At 58.3% G+C, this 21,323-nt stretch overlaps 1 protein-coding gene across 1 annotated transcript in view; it reads left to right on the top strand.

Annotated features, from left to right (window-relative positions):
• Nucleotides 1–19,696, top strand: part of LOC133355413 (lysine-specific demethylase 5C-like) — a 40,157-nt gene extending 20,461 nt beyond the window's left edge. The window contains 16 exon segments of the mRNA XM_061572694.1: nucleotides 215–377; nucleotides 1,027–1,146; nucleotides 2,328–2,522; nucleotides 3,136–3,317; nucleotides 3,805–3,929; nucleotides 4,065–4,215; nucleotides 4,603–4,708; nucleotides 5,228–5,410; nucleotides 6,066–6,247; nucleotides 7,239–7,377; nucleotides 9,320–9,499; nucleotides 10,099–10,245; nucleotides 11,066–11,599; nucleotides 12,066–12,341; nucleotides 13,641–13,736; nucleotides 13,738–19,696. Coding sequence (XP_061428678.1) covers nucleotides 215–377; nucleotides 1,027–1,146; nucleotides 2,328–2,522; nucleotides 3,136–3,317; nucleotides 3,805–3,929; nucleotides 4,065–4,215; nucleotides 4,603–4,708; nucleotides 5,228–5,410; nucleotides 6,066–6,247; nucleotides 7,239–7,377; nucleotides 9,320–9,499; nucleotides 10,099–10,245; nucleotides 11,066–11,599; nucleotides 12,066–12,341; nucleotides 13,641–13,736; nucleotides 13,738–14,040 — 3,082 coding nt within the window. The 3' untranslated portion in view covers nucleotides 14,041–19,696.
• The last annotated feature ends 1,627 nt before the right edge of the window (nucleotides 19,697–21,323 follow it).

Consider the following 21,323-nt stretch of genomic DNA (forward strand, 5'->3'; position numbering starts at 1 on the left):
CTCTCCTCATCCTCCACAAACCTCTTCCTTCACATCAACTCCTCCTTAATTTCCATTTCTCTTCCCCCATTTCCTCCAACCTCATCAACTCATCCTCCTACTACCCTTCCTCTTCCAACTTCATGAACTCCTTCTTACTCTTCCCTAAACATCATCAACTCTTTCTCCCCGACTACATCGCCTCCTCCTGTCTCCACCTCGTCCCCGGGGGCAGGGGCGAGCCGAAGACGTGGTACGGCGTGCCGTCGCACGCGGCCGAGCACCTGGAGTCTGTGATGAGGAAGCTGGCGCCGGAGTTGTTCGAGTCCCAGCCGGACCTCCTGCACCAGCTGGTGACCATCATGAACCCCAACCTGCTCATGTCGCACGGCGTGCCGGTGAGTGCCAGCACGGCACCACCTCACGCTAGAGCCTCTCCCTGTGGTAGAGCCTCTTGCGTTAGAGGGTCAAGCGCGCTACCAGACTAGGCCCGGGCTATCCGGGTATCCCGGGTATTCGATTAACGTCACCGATGCGCCGTCTCGGTTACTCAACCAATCGGAAGTTAATTCCGCAATGAAACCGGAATGGAACTGAAAATGCCCCAACGGGCCTATACGTCTACAGGGGGGATCTTTGTCTTTGTTAGCAATGCGAATACTTCTTCTTGGTTCTTTCGGTAAAGTCACGTAGAAGGGAAATAATAAAATAAAAAAAATAAAACATTAAAATAATTCTCACGACGTTTTGGCCACAACGCAAGCAGCCGTCCTCAGGTGAAGAACAGGTCTGTCGGAAAGACAGCGTCTGACAGACCTGTTCTTCACCTGAGAATAAATGTATTATTTTAAATTTTTATTATTTTATTATTTCCCTTCTACGTGACTTTACCGAAAGAACCAAGAAGATGAATCCCTGCAGTCACGAAAGCTTTAAATCGAAATGCTAATACTCGCAACGAGCCTGCGTTGCGGTTGTGGTTGCGAGGGCGAGATCCGGGTTGTGACTGCGTGGTTGCGGCGGCGGTGGTGGTGGCGTGGCGAGCAGGTGGTGCGGACGAACCAATGTGCGGGAGAGTTTGTGGTGACGTTCCCACGGGCCTACCACAGCGGATTCAACCAGGGGTACAACTTTGCCGAGGCCGTCAACTTCTGCACCGCTGACTGGGTGGGTCTCGGATTTTTGTTTACCTTTCCTATAACTTGCACACCGATCGGGTTTTTGTTTTGTTGCTTTCACGTTCTGACTCGCCCCGGCTGGATATCTGTGTTTTAAAGAGCTTTATAGCTCATCAGATTCCTCCGGTGTCAATAAATATTCTGATAATCTTGTCCTCTCTGCTCTACATTTTCCTCTTGTCTGTTCATTGTCCTCCTCTTGCCCTTTGTTATTCCGCCCCCCCTCCACGATTCCTGGCCACGGCTGAATATTCGATAGAACCGGTGGCTGGGCCTTCACAAGGTCGCCTCGTTGAAAACCTCACCGCCCCCGGGGAGACGATCAGAGGGGGGCGTAGTTTTGCTGCCCGCACTGCCCCATCAAGTGCCGTGTCGGCCTTAATAGGCACCTGCTAACAGCACTTGCCCCAATAGTCTAAACGTAGCCTATGTGGAGATCCTAGTGTCTTTTTTTTATGAAATGCAGTTCTGATACCAATGTGAACTGTGAAATGTAATGCCCTATACCCATGGGAACTGTGAAATGCAATGACCTATACATATATGAACTGGAATTTTAATGCCATATAGCAATGTGAAGTGTAAAATGCAACGACCAATTAAAAAGCCACCCGGAGGTGCGGGGGGGGGGAGTGGTACGGTTGTAAATGTTTATCTCGGCAGCTGCCTACGGCCGCATCACCCCCAGAGGTCGCAAACGGGTTTTGATTCTTTACCCGTACCCGGCCGCACCAGGGTCGCAAACGGGTACCTGTACCCTACCCGATACCCGGCTACCCGTACCCGGCCGGGTATCGGGTAGGGTACGGGTATCGGGTACCCGATTGCGACCTCTGGGATGAAGCCATGTTGCAGGCGCGGGTGGGTTGATTCTAGGAACTTGAATTGTGAGAAGAGACAAGACGTTGGGAAATGAGTGACAAACGGTTACTCACCAGTGACTCACGGCCTACCATTACCCGTACCCGGCCGCACCAGGGTCGCAAACGGGTACCCGTACCGGTATGGGTAGCCGGGTATCGGGTAGGGTACGGGTATCGGGTGCCCGGTTGCGACCTCTGATCACCCCTCGCTTGTGCCGTGCCGGCCTTAAAAAGGCGCTCGCCAATGGCCGCTCGCCCCCAACAGTCGTCACCGCGGGGCTAAGCGTCGCGTGCCCTGTCGCCGCAGCTGCCCATGGGCCGCCTGTGCGTGGACCACTACCGCCGGCTGCACCGCTACTGCGTGTTCTCGCACGAGGAGCTCATCTGCAAGATGGCGTCGGACCCCGAGGGCCTGGGCCTCAACCTGGCGGCGGCCGTGCACAAGGAGCTCTTCATCATGGTGCAGGAGGAGCGCAAGCTGCGCCGTGCCCTGCTGCAGCGGGTAACGCCAGCGCCGCCGCCGTCAGCCCGCTGCACGCGATAGCGGAACTGCAAGTGTGTGTGCAGGTTGGGGGGGGGGGTGCGGAAGGACGGAAGCGATGCAGGGGGTGATGTAAGAGCAAAGTACGGGGGGCATGGACGCAAGGGATAGCGCAACAGTTGGGGGCGGCTAGTGAGATGGGAGATAAGTTGTAACAAAAGGAGCTTGGGGTCGCGAGGTAGGAGATGGTGTATCTGCCACGTGTGCGGTGGTATCGGGGCAACGATTTAACGGCCAGGTCAGGGTAAAAATGTAACAACAGTCTGGGTCGGGCTCTTATTCAGATGATAGTGCACCAGCGATGGGGGAGGAGCCGATTCAGGAGATGTTTCAATAGGGAGGGAGGCACAACTGAAAACACGACCTGACATCTTGTACACAGTGAGGTGGGGGCTGCATTACAGATGTGACATCACGTTATTGATTCGCTGTCATTTCTTGTCACCTATCACCTCCCTCCCACATACGTTCTTTCCCACCCATGCTCCCTTCCACCCTCTCCTCCCCGCCCTTCACTCCCCACGGCCCCGCTATCAACGCGCACGCACGCGCACGCATACGCGCACGCACACAGGGCACAACGGAGGCAGAGCGCGAGGCGTTTGAGCTGCTTCCCGACGACGAGCGGCAGTGCGACACGTGCAAGACGACGTGCTTCCTGTCGGCGCTGGCGTGCTCGCGCTGCCACAACCGCCTCGTGTGCCTGCACCACGCCGCCCAGCTCTGCAAGTGCCCGGCCGCCAAGCACTACCTGCGGTGAGCACCTAACGGGGAGCAGTCGGGCGGCATTAGCGGCGGTGGTGGCGGCTACGCTGCTGCACCGGCTGCCTTGTGACCTGGCGCTGCGGTGGCAGCGGGAGCGAGGGTTGCGAAACTTCCTTCTACCCATGGGTGGGCGTGGAGGAGGAGAAGGCGGGACAGCAGAGTGTGGACGAATATTAAATGTACGTAGCCAACCGTGCTGATTTGAGGTGCGTGGTAAGGACAACAAACACAAAAAGTATTTCTAAAGATGTAATTGTTCAAAAGAACTGGATTCAATCATGAATTCTACTACTTTCTTTTGGACGATCAGTTCCAAAAACGACTCGAAAAATATAACAGGGTTGCTCGTCCGTGTCTCTACACGATAGCTTCTGAACCCCACCACCCCCCACGCCTCTCTCACCTGACGACCTCATCTCTCGCGTTACTCCCCTCTCTCTCTCTGTCTACCCTGTCTACCCTCGCTGCTCCTCCTCAGCTACCGCTACACGCTGGACGAGCTGCCGGCCATGCTGCAGCGACTCAAGGTGTGCGCCGAGTCGTTCGACAGCTGGGCCACGCGCACGCGCCGCGCCCTGGAAGCCGAGGGCGCCCTCAAGAAAGGTTCGGGCGCACGTCGCACGCGGCTTTTTGCCCCGCGCTTTGCCGCATTTCGCACCGGTTACTTGCCAGGCGATCCTGACCTGACCCCTGCCCCGCGCCTCTGTCGGGCCGATGGTCTCCTCCGCGCGGCTGCAGAGCTGCCGCACCTGCAGGAGCTGGCTGCCGAGGCGGAGGAGAGGAAGTTCCCGGAGAACGATCTCTCGCTGCAGCTGCACGTCGTCGTCACGGAGACGGAGCGCTGCCTCGCGCTGGTTCGCTCGCTGCTCCACGCCCGGCCCGCCGACGGGTGCGTGGTGGTGGTGTCGTCGGTGGCGGTGACGCCCGGTGTTACCGTTGTCATTGTCGGCAAGAGCGAGGACGGACCGGGAACTCGATCTAGAACTGGGAGCTGTGCATGTGGTTAACGGGAATAATTCTGGCCGAGCTACAATGGAACTGTAAGTGGAATGTTAAGCCGTTGTAAAGAACGAGATGATGGCAATGACGGTGATGGGTGGTGACGGTGATGATGGTGACGATTGTCACCATAACCATCACGCGTAATAATGAGTGATAGTTACGGCGACGACGATGCTGCTCATGATCGTAACCGTGCCGATGACGCTGCCCGTGCTGATGATGATGATGATAGCAACGGTGACGCTGACAAGGAGGAGGTTGTGCCGTGTGTCAGGAGCCGTGAGGAGCCGGGGGAGCGACTCACCCTGGTGGAGCTGCGGGAGCTGGTGGAGCAGATGCAGAGTCTGCCCTGCGCCGTTCCCGAAGCCGCGCAGGTGGAGGTAACGGCAACACGGGGGAGTGCTTTGTCTGGTGCAGGTGTGCGCTGGCGTTTCCTTGCATGCTTGTGTGTGTGTGTATGTTTGTACTCTTAGTTCTTTCGGTAAAGTCACGTAGGTAAAAAATGAAATTAAAATGAATAAAAATAAAACAATATTATTAATTTCATTTTTTACCTACGTGACTTTACCGAAAGAACTAAGAGTATGAATCCTTGCAGTCACGAAAGCTTCAAATCTAGAATTATGTTTGTTTGCTTGTTGGAGCGGTGGTGCAGTGGTTAGCGCACCAGTGACGGTTATCTGTACCGGTCCTGGGCCTCCCCTAGGTAGCCTCAAATGAGTCCCTGGTTTAAACATCGTCACTGGGGAGACAAATTCGGCTGGGCGTGGTGTTGGCCACCCACCCCCTCGTGTGCCACAGTGCCGGCCTTCATAGGTGCTCGCGAACAGCACTTGCCCCTACAGTCTGTTAGGGCTATACGGGAGATCTTTGCCTGTGTGTCTGTCTGCGCCGTGCAGGAACTGCTGGAGCGAGCGGAGTGTCTGGAGGTGCGCGCCACCGAGGTGGCGGAGGAGGCGGCGCCCGGCGCTGGCACCGTGGAGTCTCTGCTGCGGGACATCGAGCGTCTGGGCCCCACCATCGTCCTGCCGCACACGGCCACGCTGCGCGACGCCCTGCCCCGGTCACGCTGGCTGCACCAGGTCCGGCTTCCACTCCGCATACACACAGCCCCTACCGGTCACGCTGGCTGCACCAGGTCCGGCTTCCACTCCGCATACACACAGCCCCTATTGTCAATGCTCTGCTGGGTGAGGGCCTCTCCTTGTTGTCTGGGTCATAGGGTCATACATAGACATATACCAACCACCCAAAAGCCTTCTGCACCATCAACAGCTCCTTTCACGAGACACAGTATTCAGAACCATGGACAGCTCCTGCTGCTATACACACAATTCAGCACCATGGACGGCTCCTACGAGACACATTAGTCAGCACCATGAACGAATCAAGGTACTCGACACAGTACAGCCCCTGGTACTAGACACAGAATGGAAAGCTCCTGGTACTAGACACATCATTCAGCACTATGGACACCTACTAGTATTCTACACAGCACTTAGCACCATGGACAAATCCTGGTACGAGACGCATCGTTCAGCATCATGTTCACCTACTAGTACTCTACACAGCGTTCAGCATCATGGACAGCTCCTGGTACGAGACACATCGTTCAGCACCATGGACACCTACTAGTACTCTACACAGCGTTCAGCATCATGGACAGCTCCTGGTACGACTACTGAGGTCATGGAGAGAAACCCGTCTTGGTGGCGGGTGGTGTCGCTCTCCCCGCAGGTGCGCGAGAGCCTGTCGCAAGGCGGGGCTCGCGTGCCGCTAGACGCCGTGCGGGGCCTGCTGAGGGCCGGGCTGGCGCTGCCAGCTAACCCGTCGGTGCAGAAGGCGCTGTCCGAGCTGCAGGAGCTGCAGAGCATCGCTCAGCGCTGGGAGGAGAAGGCGGCGCTCTGCCTGCAGTCTGGGTGAGCGAGCGGGCGGGGGTGGCGGGTGGAGAGAGGGTGGGTGAGAGCGTGTACAAGCTATTTATAGCGTGAGTGGTGAAGTGAGAGGGTGAGAGAGTGAGCACGCATGTAACTCCAGTGAGTGGTGAGTGAGCAGGTGACTAAGTGAGTCGGTGAACAGGTGGGAGAGTGATTCAGCATGTGAAGAGGGTTGGTTAGACAGTGAGAGAGGTGAGTGAGCAGATGAAAGAGAAATATTAATTAATCGGCAAGCGAAAGGGTGAACAGGTGGGAGAGAGGATGAGAGCAAATTCATCGGCGAGGGAACATTTGAGAGCGAGCGAGTGAGCGAAACCAGTGAGCTGGCTGATTAGCGAGCGTGTGATGGTGCGAGCGAGTGAGCGAACGGTTAAATGGACGAGCTGGCGGGCGAACGATCGAGCGAGCGCGGGTGAAGCGTCTCGACACTCGACAGTGTCTGCAACTTTTCGATTTAAAGCTTCTTTCGTGACTGCAGGGATTCATCTTCTTGGTTCTTTGGGTAAAGTCACGCAGAAGGGAAATAATAAAATAATAAAAATAAAACATAATAAAATCATTCTCACGACGTTTCGGCCACAACGCAAGCAGCCGTCTTCAGGTGGAGAACAGGTCTGTCGAGAGACAGAGTCTGAATGACACACTCCAGGCTTGGAGCGACTATTTATGCTGGGATGGAGGGGCGAAGAGCGTCTTGACAAAATAATTTGCATATCAAGAGGAATTTAGCATATTTATGGGAACCTCATCCGGTTTCTCCCGGTGCCACCGTTCTCTCGCGTGCGCGTTAGTGTGCGCGTGGGGAGTGAAGGGCAGGGAGGAGAGGGTGGGAGGGAGCATGGGTGGGAAGGAACGTATGTGGCAGGGAGGTGATAGGTGACAAGAAATGACAGCGAATCAATAACGTGATATCACATCTCTCTCTCCCCTTTCCCTCCCTCGGCGCGTCTCGACGTGCGTCCACGCGGCGCAGGCAGCGTCACAGCGCGGCGACGCTGGAGGCGATCGTGGCCGACGCGGAGCAGGTGCCCGCGGTGCTGCCCAAGGTGCGCGCCCTCACCGCGGCGCTCGCCGCCGCGCGCCAGTGGAGCCACCTCCTGGAGGCCATGCAGGTGGCGGCATGCACGGCACCCGCACAACACAAACGTCGCCCCCCCTTGCCTGCGGAGCCCCTAACAGGCCGCCAGGGCGGGCGCCATTAGCGATAAGCGATTACATTTACGCGATCTAACGCAAAAAAAACACGGAGTGTCGTGGGTGCGGCGTGCTTGTGTGGTGGGTGCGGCGTGCTTGTGTGGTGGGTGCCACGTGGTGGTGTGGTGGGTGCCGAGTGGTGGTGTGGTGGGTGCCGCGTGGTGGTGTGGTGGGTGCCGCGTGGTGGTGTGGTGGGTGCCGAGTGGTGGTGTGGTGGGTGCCGCGTGGTGGTGTGGTGGGTGCCGAGTGGTGGTGTGGTGGGTGCCGAGTGGTGGTGTGGTGGGTGCCGAGTGGTGGTGTGGTGGGTGCCGAGTGGTGGTGTGGTGGGTGCCGCGTGGTGGTGTGGTGGGTGCCGAGTGGTGGTGTGGTGGGTGCCGCGTGGTGGTGTGGTGGGTGCCGAGTGGTGGTGTGGTGGGTGCCGCGTGGTGGTGTGGTGAGTGCCGCGTGGTGGTGTGGTGGGTGTTTCGTGGTGGTGTGGTGGGTGCCGCGTGGTGGTGTGGTGGGGGCGGAGTGGTGGTGTGGTGGGTGCCGCGTGGTGGTGTGGTGGGTGCCGAGTGGTGGTGTGGGTGTTTCGTGGTGGTGTGGTGGGTGCCGCGTGGTGGTGTGGTGGGGGCGGGGTGGTGGTGTGGTGGGTGCCGAGTGGTGGTGTGGTGGTTGCCGCGTGGTGGTGTGGTGAGTGCCGCGTGGTAGTGTGGTGGGTGCCGAGTGGTGGTGTGGTGGGTGTTTCGTGGTGGTGTGGTGGGTGCCGCGTGGTGGTGCGGTGGGTGCCGCGTGGTGGTGTGGTGGGGGCGGCGTGGTGGTGTGGTGGGGGCGGCGTGGTGGTGTGGTGGGTGCCGCGTGGTGGTGCGGTGGGTGCCGAGTGGTGGTGCGGTGGGTGTTTCGTGGTGGTGCGGTGGGTGCCGCGTGGTGGTGCGGTGGGTGCCGCGTGGTGGTGTGGTGGGTGCCGCGTGGTGGTGTGGTGGGTGCCGCGTGGTGGTGTGGTGGGTGCCGCGTGGTGGTGTGGTGGGTGCCGCGTGGTGGTGCGGTGGGTGCCGCGTGGTGGTGCGGTGGGTGCCGCGTGGTGGTGCGGTGGGTGCCGCGTGGTGGTGTGGTGGGTGCCGCGTGGTGGTGTGGTGGGTGCCGCGTGGTGGTGTGGTGGGTGCCGCGTGGTGGTGTGGTGGGTGCCGCGTGGTGGTGTGGTGGGTGCCGCGTGGTGGTGTGGTGGGGGCGGCGTGGTGGTGTGGTGGGTGCGGCGTGCTTGTGTGGTGGGTGCCACGTGGTGGTGTGGTGGGTGCCGCGTGGTGGTGTGGTGGGTGCCGCGTGGTGGTGTCGTGGGTGCGGCGTGCTTGTGTGGTGGGTGCCACGTGGTGGTGTGGTGGGTGCCGCGTGGTGGTGTGGTGGGTGCCGCGTGGTGGTGTGGTGGGGGCGGCGTGGTGGTGTGGTGGGTGCCGCGTGGTGGTGTGGTGGGTGCCGCGTGGTGGTGTGGTGGGTGCCGCGTGGTGGTGTGGTGGGTGCCGCGTGGTGGTGTGGTGGGTGCCGCGTGGTGGTGTGGTGAGTGCCGCGTGGTGGTGTGGTGGGTGCCGCGTGGTCGTGTGGTGGGTGCCGCGTGGTGGTGTGGTGGGTGCCGCGTGGTGGTGTGGTGGGTGCCGAGTGGTGGTGTGGTGGGTGCCGCGTGGTGGTGTGGTGGGTGCCGCGTGGTGGTGTGGTGGCTGTTTCGTGGTGGTGTGGTGGGTGCCGAGTGGTGGTGTGGTGGGTGCCACGTGGTGGTGCGGTGGGTGCCACGTGGTCGTGTGGTGGGTGCCGCGCGGTTGTTGCGGCGTGAGCGGTGTGTTGGTGTGACCTCGCGGGTTGTGCCGTCCGGTCGTGCGGCGCGCTTGGCAGAACGCGGACCACTTCCCGTACCTGGAGGTGCTGGAGAGCGCGGTGCGCTGCGGCGCCGACGTGGCGGTGAGGCTGGACGCGCTTCCCCAGCTGCAGGCGCAGGTGCAGCTGGCGAGCGCCTGGCGCGAGCGCACGGAGCGCACGTTCCTGCGACGCCACTCGTCGTACTCCGTGCTGGAGGTGAGCGGCGCGAGGGTTTGGGACGCGCTGGTGAGGGGAGTGGAGCGCGTAAGCGAGCGGGCGAGTCCGTGGGAGGGTGACTGAGTAAGTTGGTGAGAGGGTGAGTGGGTGATAGAGCAAGTGAGTTGGTGGTTGGCAGGGTGAGAGGAGGGTGAGCGGTGTGGGTGGGAGGATGGGACGGTGCGTGCACGGTTGAGCGGGCAGGAGGATGATAAGCAAATGGGTTGATGGGTGAGCGAACGGTTTAGATGATAGTGAATTGAGTGAGTGAGCGTGAGGCCGAGTGAGTGTGAGTGGATGGGTGAGCGGGTGGTGGGCAGGTGAAAGATTAGGAGGGCGAGTGGGTGAGACGTTGAGCGTGCGGGAAGGTGAGCGGGGCGTGTCCAGTGGGTGAGCGACCCCGCCTCTGTTGAGCGAGTCCAAGTTGGGCGCCGTGTCTCGTGTTTCACTGGCTGACAGAAGTGGCGTTCGCTCACGAGTGAGGTTATGATCTGGCCAGAAGTGAGATCCCCCCGTACCCAATCTAGCGTCACATTCACATACAAAAGCCGCCTCCAGTGTTTTCCCTCTCATGAGTCCGCGACTCTCGCACAAACCAGGTGCTGAGTCCGCGCACTGACATCGGCGAGTACGGCAAGCGGCGCCCGAGAGGAGCTGCCGGCGACCCCAAGGCAGCGCCGCCCGCCGAGGTCACCATCGCCGACCTCCAGCGGCAAATCAAGGAGGCACGCGACCCCGACGCGGTGGTACGGTCTGACTGCACACCATCACTCACCGGGGGGGGGTTAGGAGGGCTGGCGGAATGCGCCATTCTGTTTCGGGGGTGTGGTCCGCCTTAATTTTAATTCGGATGAATTTTTTTAAAATGTTTAATGATAGAACGTTTTTCGCCTGGAAAATGCGTTGAGGTGAAACTTCACGTTTGCTAGGATTGTCCGGGAGAAAAGAGTCTTTTGGGTTATTTTAGTGCGAGTCATTATGGCCGTCCAGTGACATCATCGCGACGTTCTTTCACCAACGCAGTGACGCTGCTGCACAACCGACCAATGTGCTTGTCAGGAGAAGCAAACCACGTGGATCTCCTGAGATGCCCCGAAGCACCCACAATGCACTCTTCAAGATTTGGCAATGAAAACACCAGAAGCGGTGGCCTGTGCAGGTTATTGTGAAAAGACTAAATAGGTCGGACAGGAGACACGGCAAAGAAGAAAGACCCAATACTGTGGCGTCACCGGAGTGCTATGATGCGGTTTTAAAGTATTTTTAATTTGCTCGTAAATCAAGCTTTGAACTGGTGTCAGACAGCTCTGGACAGGCACAGTGTGTGTCTGTAAGATAACAGCGGTTTTGTCGAATACCATCACATTCAACTAGTTCCGGCACTTTATTTGGCTGAATTCTTGCTTTATCGCTATCATTGGTTGGCTTAATATAGAAAAATATATTTACATGGCTTATCAAGTTTTTCCAGGTCACACACCTACACAACAACAACAACAGCACTGCCACCACCGCCGCTATTAAGCGAGCCTCACCGGAACACAACGATCTCCGTCCCCCACTCAGGTCCAGTCGCTGAAGGATGCCGAGAGGAGGGAGGTGGAAGCCATACGCCGGCTGCGCACCAAAAACGCCAGCAAGCTGGTGCTGCCGCTCCCCACCAGCGGCTCGAGCCCGCACCATCACTCGCCCAAGGCCCTCGCCGGCCCCACGCCGAGACCACAACAGCCGGGCGACCCAGGCGGCGCCGTGAACAACGGCGACGCCGCCGATGGCGCCGCCGGCACCGGCGCGGCGGAGTTCTGCCTGTGCCGTCGCCCGGCGCGCGGCCTCATGCTGTACTGCGAGCTGTGCGGGGACTGGTTCCACTGCGGCACCTGCGTGCCGGCGCCGCGATCCGGCACGGGCCGGCGCCACGGGCCGGGCTACCGACTGCTGCGCCCGCTGGGGCCTCCGTTCCTGTGCCCCGGCTGCCAGCGCTCGCGCCGCCCGCGCCTCGTGGCCATCCTGCCGCTGCTGCTGGCGCTGCAGAAGCTGCCGGCGAGGCTCGCCGAGGGGGAGGCGCTGCAGCACCTCACGGAGCGCGCCGTCGGGTGGCAGGTGCGCGGCACCGGGCGAGATGGGCGGCGGTGGGGGGCCAAGTTGGGTTCTTGATGGGCGTGACGGAGCCATTGAGGTGACCCCTGGGTTCGAATCTGGACTTTGGCTGTTGCCCGCAGTTAAACCGGGAGGTGGCGGTCTCAGCTCGGTCACCGTTAACCGCCCGCGAAATTAATTAAGTAATGAAATATATAATTACATATCATTTTGACCAATGCTCTTTGTTAGAACGCCATCGGTAGGTGTGGATCGGAAGCGGTTGTGAAGTTGCCTAGTGCAGTGAGCACGGCAATAAACACGTAACGCACACACGTCTGACATCACGTGGCCCGGCATCACAAAATAAATTTACGCGGTCAGCTGGAAAATCTTACTGGATGAATCCTGAGCAAATGAATTAACGATTGTAGCTTTGCCGTCCTCCTCCCCCTTCCCCCCCCGTGTGATTGACTCTCCGACCAATCAGGAGCAAGCTCGCCAAGCGCTGGCGAAGGACGAGGTGTGGCCACTGATGACGACGGCCGACCAGGCCGACACCGACCCCGCGGCTGCCCCGGTACCGGCACCGCCGCCGGCGGGGGCAGGGACGGGACGGCTGTCGGCAGAGACAACGCGAGAACTGACGGAGCTGCTGGTGGAGGGCGGGCTGCTGGAGATGAGCCTGGAAGAGACTTGCCTCATCTGGAGGGTGCTGCAGGCCGCGCAGCCGGAGCACCTGCCCGGAGACATCACCTTCGGACCCGTGAGCACCGCCGCCTGCACCGGAGCCTGACCCCGGGGGGGGGGGGGCAAACCCTGAACATTTGAACCCTGGTTTCGATTTAATGCTTCTTTCGTTACTGCAGGGATTCATCTTCTCGGTTATTTCGGTAAAGTCACGTAGAAGGGAAATAATAGAATAATAAATCGAAACGTCGTGAGAATTTTATTGTTTTATATTATATGGGAAAGACAGCGTCTCATTCAGACGCTGTCTCCCCGACAGACCTGTTCTTCACCTGAGGACGGCTGCTTGCGTTGTGGCCGAAACGTCGTGAGAATTATTTTATTATATTTTATTTGTATTATTTTATTATTTCCCTTCTACGTGACTTTACCGAAAGACTTGAACCCTGGTTACCGAAGCCTGACCCCGATCTTTGACCCTGGATCCTGACCCCAACCCCTGACCTCAACCCCTGACCCCAACCCCTGACCCCAACCCCTGACCCCAACCCCTGAACGCTAGAGGTGACATCTCACGGAAACGTGATTTCTACATTGAATCGTAACCTCTAGCACCAACCCTTACCCCCCTCCCCCCAGGGCAATCCTTGACCCTGAGGGCAAAGCATGACCCCCACACTCATGACAGCTAGAGGGGACGTCTAAAATAAAATGTGATCCGATGATGATGATGATGAAACCCTGACCCCTAAGGGTGAAGTTGACCCCTAGAGGGGATATGGAGAGTAAACCACGATCCCCACAATAAACACTCATCCCCGCACCTACGTACGGTCCAAAATAAGTTAAACGTACGTACATAAAGCCCTGTGGCTGAACTCTGCGCCGTAGGGTCTGCCCTGACCCCTATAGGTAACCTCTAGAGTGAACCCTGACCCCTGACTTTAACCCACATCGTGGGATGCTACCGAGGTGCAAATGTTAGCGATCCAGACGGCACCGGTTTGATCTCCCGGCAGTGTATAAGTTGCTACGACGTAATATAGGTAAATGTATCAATAGCCTGCACGTGAAACTGGTACAATGTAGTCAGTCAATCGACAGGTCGCGTGTACAGATAGTGTGGGTACTGCGACGTCTTCCATTGCTTCTGGCCAGCGTTGGAAGAGTAGGCCAAATACGCTCTGGAGGGGCTGTCTAGAGCGGCCTCGGCCGTGAGTGAACAACAGTGGCACCTTTAGCTTTGCCCTCCGCACCGCTCTCCCGTTGGGCCAATGCAGCGAATGTGAGAGGCGACGCACGAGCGAGACAGAGACTGGAGCAATCGAGACTGACGGTGCGATTCCTGGCATTTTCGCCGGTTCCCTCCCTCCAGCGCGGCGAGGATGGCGCAGCGGGGACGGCGCAGGGAGCGAGTGGCGGCGGCGGCGACCACCGGCGCAAGCGGCGCGGCAAGGCCGAGCGCGGCACTGGGCGCGCGTGCCGCCGCCGCGACGCACGGCCCCTCAGCCGCCGGCAACATCGGCGACAGAAACAGCAGCGGCTGCAATGCTGCCGAGGACGACAACGCCGCCAGCACCCTCCTGAAGAGGCCCCGGCAGGACACGGAGGAGACCGGTGACGGGGCGACGGCTATGGGCGGCGCCGGCGGCGTTGTCGAGCGCCCGGCTCGCGAACAGGAGGAGGAGGAGGGGGAGGAGGGGGAGGTTTGTAACAACGGCGGGCCCAGCCGACTGCATCGGCCACTGGGGGTGTGCAACGGCGTGGAGAGATGAAGAGGTGGGGGTCCACGGGGGCCACGGGGGTGGCACGTGGGGGGGAGGGCCGGGGTAAGCGTTTTGGGACCGACGTCAAGAATTTAGTTTTTGTTTTTAGGTTCGCCGCCGCCGCCGCCGTCTTGGTCCTGTTTTGTTTTTGTAAGAGGCGTTGGTGCTCGCCGCGTCCTGTGAGCCGTGCGGCGTGCCGGCCTCGGTGCGGGGGGGGGGGGGAGTAGGAGGAGGAGTGAACTGAACGTAAGATAAAAAAAATAGAAAACTTTTATTTAGCAGTGCTTGTCTGAAACAAATCATTTCAGCCGTATTCCAACAGTGAAACCATCAGGAGAACTGTCCAGAGAAACATTCCCACAAGGCTCCCATCGTTCACAATGCAAAAAAAAGCACCCCAGCAGCCAGCAGCTTCTGCACGGGGTCGGTCCGATGGGGTCGGTCCGATGGGGTCGGTCCGATGGGGTCCGTCCGATGGGGTCCGTCCGATGGCGTCGATCGGCGTCGCGAGGGAGATGCCGCAAGAGAGACGCGCCGGACAGCGGGGGACGGTCCGTCGATCGGCGCACGACTTCGCCACATTCAAACGACGTCGGTGATATCGATGCAGAACTGTGACCTCCTTTCTTCCTCCTCATGGTTCCGATTGCTTCAGAACGCCACGCTCGCGGGGATGGGTGCAGTGCAAGGGGTCGCTCGGTGCTTTGGCGTTAACGTCCGGTGTGAATCAGAATCTCTATTCTGGAGAAATCCGATGAGCTATGAAGCTTTTTTTCACTGATGTCCAGTGGTGTGCCGTTCCCTCTGCTGCGCAAAGCTTCAATTCAGCCGTTTTCTACTGGGTCATGCGACCCGTAAATGATTCCGCACCCACCTCTCGGATAGTTCCCGCTCTGGCTGGCTGTGGCTACGCCGTCACTTTTCCACCTACCCGGTCTACCAGACACCCTAACGATATCCAAACAATGAGTCTGCGTGTCTGTGTGTGTGTGAGTGGGGATGGGGAACTATAGTGTGTAGTGGTTAGTGCGCTGGGCTATGAACCTTGCAACCAGCATTAAATTTCCCTTGGTCAGCTCAGCCTTAAATGAGTACCTGGTGCATTGTGTTATTATCAGGACTGGGGGAGACGTATAAAGGCGGCTAGGCGTGGTGCTGGCCACACCCCACCCCATTGTGCGTCGTTCCGGTCCTCATAGGCGCTCGCTAACAGCGCTTGCCTCGGCAGCGTGCGTCAACTCCATACGAGGGACCATTGTCTTGACGTGTGCGTGCGCGTGCGAGCGAGACGGAGCAGCTGGCATGGACCTATACACTGTAGCATCAACCGCCACGCTTACTCAGCTTTCATTTCACTGTTGTTACGAACACTCGACGCACACAACAGCAACGGGCGCAACAACGAAGGAGTAAATCGTGCATTTGTCTAGCGCCAACCTCGAAGCAAACTGCTTCGCTGCTGCTTCTACCGATTGTGGAGACCGACATCCCGCTGGCTCTGTCACAACCTCCACTGAAAAACAAGCATGGCCGGAGGAGGGTGGGGGGTGCGGGGGAGAGGGGGAGTGTGGGGAGGAGAGGCGCTCGGCCTGTGTGTCACCTCCCACCCTGGGGGGCGCCCCCTCGCTTGTCGGCCGTGGCTTTAAAACCAGCGACAGGCACCGCTGGCTGCTGTGATGGGGTTACAATTGTCACGATTGTTTGGTCGTTGTGAATAGTGGCGAAGCCGGTCGCGAGCGCTGAGCGACGTCGTCGTGAAAGTGGAAGCCACTTCCTCGTTTTTCATTTAACCCCGTTTGTCGTCGCTGTGGCTTTGCCGCCGTCTGGGGGAAGGCCGGCGGGGGTGGGGGGAGGCCACGGAAAGCCTCCCCCCCCCCCCCTCGCCACGCCTTGCTTGGCTGCCGACATTCGTGTGGGGGAGAAAGAAAAAAAAAGAGCACTTTTCGGTGGCGTAAAAACATCTTTCGTTTGCCCTCCGTTGCCGTCGTTCGGGATGCCCACGGCTACAACACGGAGGCAGGCGACAAGATCCAGCCAACACAAACCGACGGCAGCCTCGCCGACTACCATCGGACTCTCGCTTCGGGCGCGGCGAGTGTCGGCGTCTGACAGGCAGCGCTCGCCGAGTCAGTCCGGGGGCTTGCCGAACTCCCCAACGGAGCGGCAGATGCCACCGTGCGTCATCCTGCGTGCGGGGGGGGGGGGTGGTGGGTGGAGGAGCGGCCACCGGGAGAAGAAGACCGCCGCCGCCGCAGGGTTTGGCGTGCCGAGTGGAGCGTCTCGTCGGGTTTTGGTTTAGCCGCGCTTTCATCCGCCGGGTTGCGTTACGCCCCGTAGAATCGCCGCGCCCTTGTCGTCACCACCGTTATTGTCATCGTTATTCTTGTCATTTGTTGTCGTGTTATTTTGTTTGACTTGGCTGCCTCGTCATGACCTCGCTCGGCGGCGGGAACGAGAGCGGTCGTCGCCGATCGGGGGATGCGTTCACGATTAGCCATCGGTGATTTCGCGACGGCTGTCGCCGATACCGAAACGTTGTTCAAGGAGACGGTTAAGACGCACGCGTAGAGCAGAGCGCGGCTGTTAAAAACTCCCTCCAGAAAGCTTTACACGTTAACGACGTTCACTTTCGTCAGCTCTCTGTGGTGCGCTTCCGTGTCGAGCCGCAGCGTCGTTCAGCACGACGAACCGACCTTTCACTTGACGTGCTGCTGCTGCTGCAGGGGGAGCTTCACTTCCTGGAGCCTCTTCGGAGCTTCTCTACAGTTCGATTCCTCGAGTAGCTCCCGGTACCTGGAGGGAAATGGGGGAAGCACCGGGGCATGCCGAGCGACGACGACAACGACGACGACGAGCGGTTTGACCCGTAAGCGCATCCGGAGAGCTGTACAGCAGAGGTCGCAACCGGGTACCCGTACCCTACCCGATACCCGTCTACCCGTACCCGGCCGGGTATCGGGTAGCCGTTTGCGACCCTGGTGCGGCCGGGTACGGGTAGGGGTAAGGAATCAAAACCCGTTTGCGACCTCTGCTGTACAGCAAAACCGCAACCGCAAAAAAAAACCTTCGCTCGCTCTCGTCTTGTTCACTCTTCAACCGTTTAGCAGCATTAGCGTCGTCTCGTCGGCCTGTTGCGGCCCTCTCCTGCCCGTGCGCTGGTCTCTTGCCGCTTTCCTCACCGGCGCCCGGTTGACATTTGGTTGCACTCCGGCGTTGGGAGGCCACCGCGCGCCGAGCCGGATTGTGTTGTTTTGTTTTTGTTGCATTGCCGGCGCAGAGGAGTGGCGGCTTACGGCTGCGTTTGAACCGGTGTCGCCGCTCCCTTGCGGTGTTAGAAGGCCTCCCCCCCCCCACCCCATCCCCTAAGCGGAGGAGTGCACGCTGTGACAACTGGGGTTGCCACCTGTCACGGTTTTCCCAGGACGGTACTCTTTGACACTTGAGCGGCAGCTGCCTCTCCTGGGAAACCTGTCAAAAGTCTTCCCGGGGCATTAACAGTCACCAGTCACGCTGTTTTGTCGCTGCGCAACAATAATGACACCAATTACTCAAGGCCATATATTCACATGGAGTCCGCCCCCCCCCCTCTTCCGGCAATGCGAGTTATTGTTGTGCCCATGATATGTTCCGTTTTTTTGGTACCTCGGAGGTGGCAACCCGAGCTGACGTCACCAGCTGTGTTGTGTGGGACACTGGCCATGTGGGTGGTGCCACCGGTCGGCACGTCTGGTGGGATGGGTGGGGCAGTGGGGGGTGCGCGCTAAATGGAGTCGCCACTTGGTGGGAGGGGGAAATCGGAAAGGAGCCGGGCAACTCTGCCGATGTGAAGTCGGCAAAACCTCGGCGCAGATCTCCACTCCCCCACGTCCGCTGGTGGGGACCGGCGCCCGATGGTTCGCCGAAAAGTGCCGGGCGCTTCTCCCGAGGAGCCCCCGAGGTTCAGTTGGTGGCGTGGCGGAAGTGGCGCTGCGCGCCGCTTTCGGCACAGGCCCCCAAACTCACGGCGTCGGGGGAGAGCAGCTGCCACGGCAGCGCGACCGCACGGAACCGTCCCCGTGCTGTGGTGTGGCCGGCGAAGTAGGGGGGAGCGGGTTGGGTAGGGGGCGGCTCCACACGGCGCGCAGCAAAGGGACTTGGGGGGAACGCGACGGTCGATGTTTGTCGCGCTGTTGGTGGTCTGTAATACACGAGGAGTGTGCTATGGATGTACACGAGGGTGTCGTTTAGCGTGTTGCCCGTACGACTGGGGGCCGGTCGCTCTCCATCGTGGCCGAACTGAAGGCTGTGACATCTGCTGTTCTTCCTGCCCCACCGGTGTGCCAGGTCGCCCCCACTTTGCACCACCCCCCCTCTCCCCGTTGTGTCGCCTATGGACACAGCTGGCATCTCGTACAGCTGTGCCGCACGTGGTGTTTTATATACACACGCACACGGACAGCCGGTGTCGGGACACGGCTAGTGTTACGCGTGTTGTGACATGCGCCCAGACGGCTGATGTAACGTTCAGTGTCACACGCAGTAAGACGCACAGCCGATGTTACCGTGACACGCACATAGCCGTGTGTGACACGGCTGGTGTCACACGCAGAGCTGGTGTGACACTTAGAGCCGGTGAGATTCCTGTGCGCGTCACCGCAGCCCTTGATCCGCACGAGACTGCGTGTCCTGGATGGCCCAACTGTGGCTCCAGTGTCCACGAAGCAGGATTCTTTGGTCGAGGAGGTGGATTGTGAATGTGACCCCCAGTGTCCAGAGATTCTGGTATTTCAATTCAGTCGGTGTGATTGCAGCAGCAGCAGCAGTCTACCCACTACCCGTGAGCCGTCGCCATCTCTCGCGGCACTGCAACGTAACGGGATGTTCTGCGTGCGTGTGGCCTGTCACGGTTTCCTGGGACACATCTCGTTTCGATATAAATGTCCCGTCTGGCAGCGGCAGCAGCAGCAGCGGTGGTTTTTTGCGGATTGCGTTGGACAGTTGCGAGCGTCTCTCCATCGCAGTGGGCTGAGCCTCACGTTACGCAGGCGCACACCCCCCCCGACCCCCCGCTGGTCGACTGGTGGTGATGGTGCTGGTGCTTTGGTGATGGCAGTGGTGCCGCTGGTGGTGCTGGTGGTGGTGACACTGATGCTGGTGGTGATGATGATGGTGGTGATGATGGTGGTGATGCCGGTGGTGGTGGTGCTTTGGTGATGGCAACGGTGCTGCTGCTGGTGACACTGATGCTGGTGGTGATGGTGGTGGTGCGGTGGTGGTGGTGGTGCTGGTGGTGCTAATGGTGGTGGTGCTGCTCGTGGTGGTGGTGCTGTGGTGGTTTTATCCGGACATACAAGTGGATGGCAGGTGCAGTAGAGCAACTTCGAGTGTATTACTATTATTACTATTATATTCCTAACCCCATACCGTTCTCATCACTACTTTTGTGCATATTAGTATGCCTATATTAGTATGCAAAGAGTCATTAGATATCCATTTTCACGTTTTATTTAAAACTCGTGCAGTTTAAGCTGTTACTCTTTTTTTTGTAAGTTACCAAAAAGGATAAAACAAATAAACGGTGCCGCAGACGGATCTCCCCCCCTCCCCCCCCGCGTGTCGCCGCGTGTAAGATAACCCGCGTGTACAAACACCGTCGTGTTCGTGAATAAATATCGTACTGATGTTGCCCGTCGTGGGGTGGTCGCTCCTCCTCCTCTGCTGCTGTCTGGACCTCATAATCAACGTTTTTTGGGTTTAGATGGCATTATTTATAAATGTGTCGTAAGCCTTCACCACCCGACACGGCCAATCAGTAAAAAAGTGTCACGTTGACGAAAGACAAATAAATTCTTGGTTCTTTCGGTAAAGTCACGTAGAAGGGAAATAATAATAAAATTATAAAAATAAAACATAATAAAATAATTCTCACGACGTTTCGGCCACAACGCAAGCAGCCGTCCTCAGGTGAAGACCAGGTCTGTCTCCCCTGCAGTCACGAAAGCTTTAAATTGAAAAGACAAATAGTTCACTGCTTTAGCACACCGGTGCAGTGTTGAAGCGTGAAACCACAACCTGGACCTGTCGGCGGCTCCACCGCGGCTGTCCACGGGTGTAGGCCCTCCAGCAAGCCGAGGCGAGAGGCACCTTCCGCCTCTCCTCTGCCCACGACCGACTCGTCACTTACTCTCTACCAACACTCGCACTGCTAGGAACCTCCTGGTTTCACCAGCCCACAGGGGATTATTGCGTCCGTCCGTTGTGCGTCCAAAAATGGGAGGGGTGGGGCTGGGTTGGGAGGGTGGGGAGAGGAGGGGCTGGGTGGGGCTGGGTGGGGAGGGGCTGGTCACCCCGTGGTGCCCTTATAAAACTCAACGTTTAACCTACTCACGCCGGCTTGTGCTCGCCCTCAGTCGGGCATATTTGCGGAATACACCACGCCGCCATTGACCGAGCAACCCAACGTTCCTACCAGCTCCCACCGCAGGAATGTGTTTAATTGGCTGAAACCATCTTGATATAGAGAGGACCGCACAACTTGGGCAGTGGTTGGTGGTGGTGGCTTCCCGCTTGTCTGTGGTTCCTTCTCGCACCTCCCGAGTTCTCGCTCTCCGAGTGAGTGAAAACTGTGCGGCGCTTTACACATTGGGATGATTCTAAAGTAAACATTTGTCCTGAGATGCACTCAGGTTTAGACGTTTTGTAAATCCACATTGTATAGACCTGCACAGACCCATGGACTCATCTTGAGACCCTCCCGACTGAAGTAGAGACCAACAACCGACGTCAATCTTGATTTGAAGCTTTCGTGACTGCAGGAATCCATACTCTTTGGTTCTTTCGGTAAAGTCACGTAGGTAGAAAATAAAATAGATCACGACATTTCGATCGCAACACAAGCGTCCGTCATCAGGTGGAACAGATACAGCAGGAGAACTGCTGACATAGGAGAAAGAGCTGATGCAACACGAGGTGATATAGGATGTTAGTGGACTCAACCCAAGGGTAAGTGAGCGGAGCTCGAGAGATTAGCAGTGTCAATGTGAGCTGGTCCCAGCCACCGGAGGTGGTGGGGATCCTCCTGTGGCCGGGCTGCCTCGGATATTTCGCCTGGTGATGTACTCAAGTTGGAAATAACAGCTGACATAGGCAGGTCGGATGGAAACATCACAGTCGGTTAAGACTTTACTTGGTTAATAAGTTCCTCAGTTTGTATCCATCTTCAAGAAGATATATATCTGGATGGCTTCATGAAAAAATCTCTGATAAAGCCGGTGGATTTTGCAGAGTACCTTTGTCTTGGAAAAATCGATTTC

Source organism: Lethenteron reissneri, chromosome 51 (genome assembly GCF_015708825.2).
Source record: "Lethenteron reissneri isolate LAM-NWPU_2019-01 chromosome 51, ASM1570882v1, whole genome shotgun sequence".
Lineage (NCBI taxonomy): Eukaryota > Metazoa > Chordata > Hyperoartia > Petromyzontiformes > Petromyzontidae > Lethenteron > Lethenteron reissneri.